A 9,733-nucleotide genomic window follows, 5' to 3' on the forward strand; every position below is an offset into this window, starting at 1 on the left:
AAAGCAATGGGAATTAGACAGGATGAAGTATGAAAAATTCTTAAATAATTTTTCAAAGTTTTTTTTCACATCACAATTCAAACCTCTAAGGAACTTCTAAAAATTATTGGTAACTTATTTCTTTAAGTCTAATTTCTCAATTTCTTTCTTCAATGACAATATCTGAAACACAATATAATATTTGAAAAAAAAATCTACAGCATTTCTACAAGAATAGAAATGTAATAATTTCAATACTTCATTAAATTTTATTATTTAAGTAATAATAAAGCACCTTATCACCATGCGATTTCTTGACTTTTAAAGGAGCGTTTTTTTGGTAACCTTCACTTTTAGACATTTCTAAAAGTTTATCTAATTGCATTTGTAATTTATTTTTTCTATTTGATAGCATAGATGTTTCTATCACTTTACTTTTATAACCATCCTAAAATAATAAAAATGATTAATCAAAGACTATTAAAATAACTAAAGAAATAATATTCTGCAATGCCTAGGAACAAATGTATAATCAATTAAACAATCTTAAAAAGGCTGTCTTAAAATGTAAAAAAAAAAAAAGGCACAAGACTGTTAGACGGACTTGTGGCCACACTGAGGCATCTACACTGAGGTTTCAGTTGACTCATACTGTACACAGGTCAGTTTAGTTTTTTATTATTAAATATTCAACATTTTATAGGTCCACATTTTTATTTTATATTCAACATTTTAAAGTGAAACCGACGTTTCACAACTCAAAACAAAAAAAAATCAGAGGTGAATAAATTGATTTTGTGACAGGAGGGAACGCTCAATGCATTTTGCATTTAGATTAACTCTCGAAAACTAAAAATTGTAGCTGCATGCTGTTAGTGAGGAAAATATTAAGCATTTCATCCTCTCTCAATTATAGTAATGAACTATAATTCAAAATTTTATATTGACACTACACCGAGATAGAGAGGCGGAAACTGGAAAAGATAGCACTAGAAATGAAATGATAACGAGTTTTTGAACATGTGAATTAAAATGGATTGAAAACTAAAAATCGTAGCTGCATACTGTAAGTGAGGGAAACATTAAGCATTTTATCCTCTTTGTAATGAGACAGTACAGTAGTATCCTCATTGCAATCGTAGTACAAGAGATGATACAACAATTGACGCAGACACTTGCAAGATATTGAAATCATTCAACCAGATGTTTAAATTTCTTATTTTAGCTATGAAAAGCCTATCACATCAACATTTACTGATAATTTAAACTATAATTTCACAAATGAATAGTATAATTAAATAAAACATAATTTAATAATTACGATTAAATTAGAAAAGAAAAGAAATAAAAATGTTAGTGTATTTTTGTAAAATAAATATCATAAATAAAACTTTAATACATTATTTTGTTTCCACAAATTTCAGCAGTTCCAAGACTACCACAATTTTCTTTTATGTCCATAGCCTACTATGGTACTTTCTGGTTCACTTATGCTTTATTTTAATTGTTTTAGGTCTTTTATTTTTTTTTCATCCAAAGGAAAAATTAATTTTAGAAAAATAGTCCATTTTTTGTACATATATATCAACCAATTAGAAGAACAGCATTCATATTTCTACATCAGAACTGCTTCAATTGAATTGTTTTGAGGAGAACAACAGTGCTATAGACAAAAAAATAAAAATACAAACTTGCAGCATCAGAAAACCTACTAGCAAATTATCTAACAGTTTAATAAAGTTTCTCTAACTAAAAACATTCTCATATTTATACCCCTTTACAGGGACTCAGTGAGGAACATTTGCTTCTGTTTATAAGGTATATCGCATCATCAATTGTTTTTGTTTTAATTGAGTTAGATTTTGTTCGTAAACACTGGAATGTAAGACAGTGAGGAGCCACCGAAAATGCTGATATGTTTTATTTTCATTCTAAAATAGATGTGCTTCATTTTAAGAACTAGAGTAGTTTATGTTACCTGATGGAAATATGTTGTATAACCAACTACAAACTCTTTAATCCAGCTTTCCGTTTCTATGTTTGGTTTGCCAAAATTGATTTTGCATTTAGCTAATATTTCTATTACGTCTTTGAAATTTTGAAGTTCAGTGGAATGTTCAGCAATCCTAACTACAAAACATTACTTAAATATGATGAAAAATAAAAATAATCATCCTAATGCCAAAAACTGTTTGATATAAATACCAGAGACTTGTCGATGATTTATTCCTATTCTATGTTTGATTCTTCGAATTTCATTTATAACAAGTAAAATGGAAGAAACTCTTTCAATCAACTCCTCATGAGGTTTCTGTAACTAAAAAAATTTATGATTTATAAATTTTTTAACAATGTCTTAGTAGAAACTCAGTGATGCATAAAAACTAAGAGTATTGTCAAAACATTATAATCAATAGTCATTGGTTCATCAATGTGCAAATTCAAAATGTATATATAACAAGAATAAGAAATAAAAACATGCATTTTGGGGTTCGGATGATATTTAAATGAACACATGTCGTCCTTTGAGCTAACTAAAGTACAAATTGAAGTTAGAAGTCTTTCATGAATACATAATTGATAGAATGCCAAATTATTTGAATTGGATTGTGATTAATGCAAATTTTTTTTTTTCATTTCACTTCAATACAATTCCAATACAACCCACCACCCAACACTGGAATGGGATGCCTTTCTAGTCTAGGAACTGATATCAGTTTAGTCCCTGTTGAGTAGAGGTGGGTGTATTTCTTAGTGCATAGATCTAAATCCTAATAGAGCTTACAGTTCTACAAACCTTATTCAAATCATTTTAACCAACCACAGTTACAGTCAAAGTGACTTTTATTTAATCATTAATAAAACTGAAGCTTGGTTAAACCCTACTTAACAGAGAGTAAAAAAAAAAACAACTTAAAAATTATTAAGTAATAAATGTGATTACATTTTTGTTAAATGTTGGGTATGAAGTTTCCATAATGAAACCATTTCTTTTAATAGGCAAACTTTGGTAAAGGTGTTCAGTAAAAAATGGCATAAATGGTGATAAACACTTCAGACTGGGAACTAAGGCGTAAACAAGAGTTTGCATGGCACTTTTGGATTCAGCACTTAAACCATTTTGGAGTGTTGGTTTAACATATTCCTGAAAACAAATAATGTTAACTAAATTACAATAAAAAATATTCTGAAAAAAACACAATATTTTGATTAAATATTTAATTTCAGTATTTATTAGTTAACTGAAAGAATCATAGATAATTGAACAGCTCCCTCTAAACAGGGAGCTAAATTATTTTTTTATTTCCTAAATATAATAAGTACAATAAATAATGTTTTGCTAAGGGATACATCCTTATGCACAATTCATTTTTCTTTGTTACTTATTATATATCAACTATGTTTTATATATCGGTAAATAATAAACAGATTTTATTTTTTAAATACAAATCGTTTAGGAATAAAATAAAACTCATTTAGTATGTGTCAATTTGTAAATTTATTCATATACATTATCTATGTTTAGTACTTAATGCATCTTGGTTATTCTTGTGAAATATGGATAGTTGTTGACTATTCTGAGACATTTGTTTTGTAATATTGGTAGTTTTTTTTTAAGTTGGTAGCTTTCATAAAGCTCCCGGTAGGACATATTAAGAAAGATCTTTATAGAATATCTATTTATTTCTAGGGCATAAGTTTGATTTTTTATTAAAAAATGAAAACATTTTGTATATTATTTTATAATTTTAAATTAATGTGGTCGTTGAACAAAAGTTTAATGTCTAATGTGACTATTAAGCATTTACGGCTTTGGCAAAAGGTGCAGATACTGTATTTAAGGGTAGTATAAGTCACCATTTAGTGAGAATTATGGCTTCTATTTTTTCAATATTTAGATGCAATCCCTATTTTTTAAGGTTCTCAGATGTTTTGTTTCTTTAAACCTCTTTTAGTCTATTAATGATTGTGCCAATTCGTATGAGGAGATTGTGCCAATATGATGAGGAGTATATTGCTTTATCATTGGAAAAGAGAGTTATATCAACATTTTTAAATCTTAGGTTGTCATTTCTGAAAAGAATAGTGTTGGGCTTAAACAGGATCCCTGTGTGGAACTGGAAATGGTATGGTCTGAGGGGTTAGGTTGTTATATTAATGACTGAAAAGAAGAAGGGCCTATTGGATGGAAATGATTGAATGAGTAATATTAGATACCTAGGGATATTTAGATTTATTAAGTTGAAAATTAGTAAGTTTAGGTTGACAGTGTAGTGTCAAAAGCTTTATCTAGGTCAATAAGGTTCACATCAGTACAAAATATTTTAAGTTTTAAGGTTTGGAGAGTCTTCATTAACCATTTAGTGACCAAAACCAGTTCTAATTGAAATTGTATTTTTTTTTCTTATAGCTTTATGCTTATGCTTAAATATATCATTAAAAATAAAAATTCCATATTGTATCTTTATTAGATCTTTTTTTAATGTTTCCAATTGGGAACTATGTTATAGATAAGGGGTCAATTCAGTAATTGTTCAGTTTCCACAAAAATATTCTTTTAAAAAATTGAAATCAAAAATACAAATAAAATGTACAATAAGTAATGCTGCAGATTTATCAATTTTTCTTTTTTTATAGTAATTTTTTTGGTTCCGATGTTTTTTTTTCTTTACTTACTTCATTAAACTTCAGTCTTTAGTTATCAGCGGTATTTAAGAGGCACTAGAAAGAACTTTAATCTAAAGCCTAATTGAAGTAAATATTAAAGTATTTATATTAATAGTACAACTCAACAAATACAAAACTCTGAAACACATCCCACAATTTTAAATTTATAATTTAAAACCACCCTATTATTTGTAGAATAACAAAGGTACTTACAATGTAAATATCACACAATTCTAGGTGAATAAAATTCCTCAGTGAAGATGTAGCTAGATGAAAATCGCCATTTTCAATTCCTTTATTCACTACATGTATTAAAAAATTTAACTTGGCCAAAATCCAGTTTTCCATCAATGTACAAGGTTGATGAATGTCACATAAATCAAGCGTGAGAAATTCTGAAGATAAGCTCAATTTTTTTAACCATAAATCAGCAAAATAACAGGCTTGCCACATTTTATTGCAAAAATGTTTATTTACAATACATTGCTTAATGTCGAAATTAATATAGTGGCCTAAAAGTAACATGTTAATAAGACTTAATTTAAACACTAAGAGAAAAATTACATGGTTTAAAAAATAATATCAACTAACTTTTAACATTATTAGAAAGTAAAGTAAACCGCAAAGCATCTATACCACATTCAGGTATTCCTTCGGGATAAAGATTTTTTAAGGATCCTTTAGCTTTTTGTTTTTCTTCACTACTTAGCACACTATTTTCAATCCTGGATTGAAGTTCCTGAAAAAAGTAAAATATAAAAATGAACTATTATTACTTTTACGAAATAAATAAAAAAAAATAAATAATGCTAAAAAAAAGTGATATCCCACTTATTCCTGTCAAACACATCTGTTACCAAGGACTACATCTGGAAAAATTATTGACATAGAATTCCCATAAAAGACTGAAAAGACAAGAAACTGCTTGTCGATTCTGATAATTACAACATTAACTGGACAAACGGTATAAACTACCAATCCATTACAAAATACTGATGACTATAATAAGGCCTATCTGGACATACCAAGTTGAGCTTTGGGGCTCCACTAAACCATTAAATTCCTCCCAAATCCAAATCTTACAGTCTACAATCCTTCGTAAAATCTTTAATGCTCCTTACTTTGTCACAAATCAAGTCATCCTCAATGTTTCATATGTTGCTGATATGGCCAAAACCAGATACCAATCCTTCCATGATAAACTTCCCAACCACCCAAACCCTCTTGACTTGTTTTTAACCTGGCTTCTCCTTCAAGTCAAAGAGGATGGCCTCATATATCTTCTCTAAAAATCTACAGTTCTTTCAATGGGTAGATTCTCCACATGTTTATATCATGTCATTTTATCACTAACAGTAAATTTACTTGTTATAGATATTTTTACATGGTTGTAAATAACAATAAATAAATAATTAAAAATAAATTCAGAATTCATATTCATAAAATATTCACATACAGAACTACTAAACATTTTGTTCCTAACTCTACCCACTCATTTCTGACACTAATACATAAACTATAAAAAAAAAAAAAAATGGATAGCAATATATATTAAAAAATATGTTCCTTTTTTAACATTATTTCTAAATAATTTTATTACTAATGACACCCACAACAATTATGTTTATATTTAGAACACATAATAAACATTGGCTGATGTCCACAACAGTAAGAATAACCCAATAAGAATTTACAAATCTGTTTTGTTTTTAAATGAACATTAATTTTCATTCGATCTGTTTTTAACAATGAAAAGACATCAGTTACTGCATAAAAAGAAATAGACATAATTGTTTAGTTTGAACTTCTATGTTTTTTGTCAAACCAACATAGTGGTTTTAAAGAGAAACAGAGAGTGTCGTTGGAAGACTAAGAAGTGGCTCTAAAAGAGTTAATAATTGTTTAGTTTGAGTTCCTGTGGTTTTTCTCAAACCAATGTAGTGATTTTAGAGATAAACAGGAAGTGTTTAATTACAAATATTTTTTAAATATAACTAATTTAAGTTCCTTACCTCAAGACTTTTCCCATTTATAACATCTTCTGGAGCTATCACGTTTCCTAAACTTTTTGACATCTTTCTTCCTAAGGAATCACAAATGATTCCATGAAGAAACACCTCCTAGAAAAGAATATAATTGAAGAGAAAATATTAAGAACAGTTGACAAAGTATAATCCTCCCTTTGTGCATACAAAATGAAATGATGCAAAAATATGCTTGCCTTTAATCTCACAGATATTTAGATAATATTTTTAAATAATTCCAAATTAAACTTTTCAGCAAATTTTTTCCTCATAAAGACATGAGGGTCAAAACATGGGCAAATAAAATATATACAGAAGTATATGTTTCATTGTGACCACCCTCTAACCATCATTTACAGCTCTAACGTCTATACTCTTAAGGTGGTTCCATAGGTAAATTAAACACCATTGTAATTAATGCTGGTGAATTGACTGGTTAAACTCTTAACAACAACCCCTACCATGGTGTTAGAATAGAATTTGTTTTCTGAAGATAACTCCCTCCCCCCTCCATGTCAGAATTGACTAGAAAGGGAGCATTTAAAAAAAGTATAGTACCTCTCTCCTGAATTATTACAGCATTTGATTTCTTCATACTCTCCACTTTAAACATTAAATTATCAATCTTATAAATATTTTCTTCAAAATTACAACCAGGACAAATTTATATTCTCTTATTTCGAAATACCAATATTTTTTTTATCATGCAATCACACAGTTGAAAATCACCCTGATAAAAATTCAATCCCTCCTCATTGATGTATAAAAGGTGAAATTTAATCTTTTTTTTTCTCAAACTAAGATCTCAAATTAGACTGAATGTTAACATGTTAAAAAAATAATTTCCATTAAATTGCAAAATTATCTATTATAATTTCTATCACTATAATTATAAATTCAAAATTGTATGAATTGAAATTAGAATAAAATAAGAAGAAGATGATATCAGGGGTGCGGTCAAAAAAGGAACAACTATTTATTTGCTGACGTTTCGACCCACTTTGTAGGACTTTAACAGGGCTAAAAAAGATACAAAACAACATAAATATTTTGACAATGTAAAATGATGAGATACAAAAAAGTAAACTAAGGTAGGGTTAAAAATTATGTAAATATACATAACAAAAAAATTATATAGAAATGAACAAAAAGAAACAAAAATAAGATAAACAATAATAAGTATAAATATAAATATAGGCAAAAAGAAAATTATATGAAAATGAACAAAAAGGAATAAAAAAAAAAGATGTAAAATATATACTGTCAAAATCAAAATTATTTAATAAATAACTAACTACCTTAAATGGCAGTTCATTTGTTAACTCTAATCCCAGCATTACCATTCTTGCTACCCAAAAAAATAGAATATCATTTCCTGTGATTAAAGTACTAAGAGGATAATATTTCTTAAATTCTTTAGTCTGAAAATAAAGAAAGTAAACAATCATCAAATAAGAAAATAAGTTTTCAATTTAAAATGAAAAAGAGTAAAAAGAAAAATGAGAAATCAGGAACAAACATATGTACCAACTGAAAACTGCATATCTAAAATTTGATCCAATTACCTTAATCTCCATACCAATGTGGTAAGGAAAGTAAAAACAGTTGTATGATTTGTTTAAAAAAATAAATATGGTAACGAGTAAGATTTTTCAAGAAGATAAAAAGTAATAAAGAAAACAACTAACCTTCTCAGGCCATCCAAAACAAGCAAAAGGTAATATTCCTGAAGAGAACCAAGTATCTAAAACATCAGGATCTCTGTTTATCGTTACAGGTCCTGATATATAACATTTCGATTTTTCCAAAGCTTCTTCTTCACTTTGAGCAGCTACCCATACATTATTATCATTACCTTCACAATAATAAAAGGGCAGTTGATGGCCCCACCAAAGTTGTCTTGATATACACCAATCCCTAAAACAGGCAAGAAGTAAATTAAATAAATATTCATTAAATTTAAATATGGAGTATAAAATAATTTTCAGAAAGGATCTATTATTTCCCTGAAAACGTATATTAATATATCTGGACCAAAATATGAATATATTAATGTATTTTAAATTAAATACATTTTAATGCTCAATAAAAATTGGCTTTCAAAAAGTGAACAAACCATTTACTTAATATATTTGAGAGATTAAATTTTATCTTTCTTGAATAGACGGCTTGAAACCAACAGTCAGTGGCTGTCATCAACACTATTTCAAAATATTGTAAACATTTTGGCCGGTTCTTCAAACCTCAGCTGCCAAACAATCCTACTTTGATTTCCCAATAACCAAATATTAAACAGATGTTGTAGTTTGAGACTAATTCGACAGACCTCAGCAACCAAACAATTCTACTTTCGGTCCCCAAAAAAGGCAAGAAAGATACTATGACGTGATACTATTGATAGATCTCAGCATGCCGAATAAACCCAATTTCCTAGTTCCCTGTCCCCAATATTACTAACTGAAATATCCTTTCCCTGTCTATTGTACTTGGTCAGTCAATAGCACCAGTAGGCTTAGTAATATTTATTACACAATCTCTTTCTGTTAACAGTTAATAAAGTAACTAATCTTTATTTGACTCTACAATTTCTACTATCTTATATCTAAAATCAATTGTTTAATTTTTTTTTTTTTTAATTTTTATATACACAAAAAATAATTGAATTATTTTCTTACTGTATATTTTCTAGCCAATGAAACCAGTTTGCTTGGTAATTTTCAGGTGTTATTATCAATTTCTTTTCTTCCACAGCCAATATGGCTTTTTTCGCCATTTCTTTACACTTAATAAACCTAGAAATGAGAAGAACTTATAATAATTATTTAAAATGTAGATGACAAAAACTAAAATTTTATGAACCATTGAGGTTTTATCAAATATTCAAGAACATCACCACTTCGACTACAAATAGGAATCTTCATTTTATGAGGTCGAATGAGTTTCAGTAAACCAAGACTTGCCAGTTCATTACAAATAGATTCACGTGCCTCAAACCTCTTCATGCCCTGAAATGTAAGATATTAATGTAAATGAAAATATATATACATAAATATATATATATA

The 9,733-nt window shown here is 28.0% G+C and overlaps 1 protein-coding gene across 2 annotated transcripts in view; it reads right to left on the minus strand.

The window, feature by feature from the left end:
- Window positions 1-9,733, minus strand: part of LOC106692864 (valine--tRNA ligase) — a 16,460-nt gene continuing 6,727 nt past the window's right edge. For both annotated transcript variants that reach the window (XM_014439091.3, XM_014439082.3), the window contains exons 7-18: window positions 9,531-9,676; window positions 9,347-9,463; window positions 8,360-8,588; window positions 7,970-8,092; window positions 6,660-6,767; window positions 5,239-5,386; window positions 4,861-5,159; window positions 2,924-3,124; window positions 2,185-2,296; window positions 1,958-2,109; window positions 275-427; window positions 1-162 (exon numbers count right to left, since the gene is read on the minus strand). In XM_014439091.3, coding sequence (XP_014294577.1) covers window positions 115-162; window positions 275-427; window positions 1,958-2,109; window positions 2,185-2,296; window positions 2,924-3,124; window positions 4,861-5,159; window positions 5,239-5,386; window positions 6,660-6,767; window positions 7,970-8,092; window positions 8,360-8,588; window positions 9,347-9,463; window positions 9,531-9,676 — 1,836 coding nt within the window. In that variant the 3' untranslated portion in view covers window positions 1-114. The remainder of the gene's footprint in view (window positions 163-274; window positions 428-1,957; window positions 2,110-2,184; window positions 2,297-2,923; window positions 3,125-4,860; window positions 5,160-5,238; window positions 5,387-6,659; window positions 6,768-7,969; window positions 8,093-8,359; window positions 8,589-9,346; window positions 9,464-9,530; window positions 9,677-9,733) is intronic.

Source organism: Halyomorpha halys, unplaced genomic scaffold (assembly GCF_000696795.3).
Source record: "Halyomorpha halys isolate HHAL.00 unplaced genomic scaffold, Hhal_1.1 Scaffold6.1, whole genome shotgun sequence".
Taxonomy (NCBI): domain Eukaryota; kingdom Metazoa; phylum Arthropoda; class Insecta; order Hemiptera; family Pentatomidae; genus Halyomorpha; species Halyomorpha halys.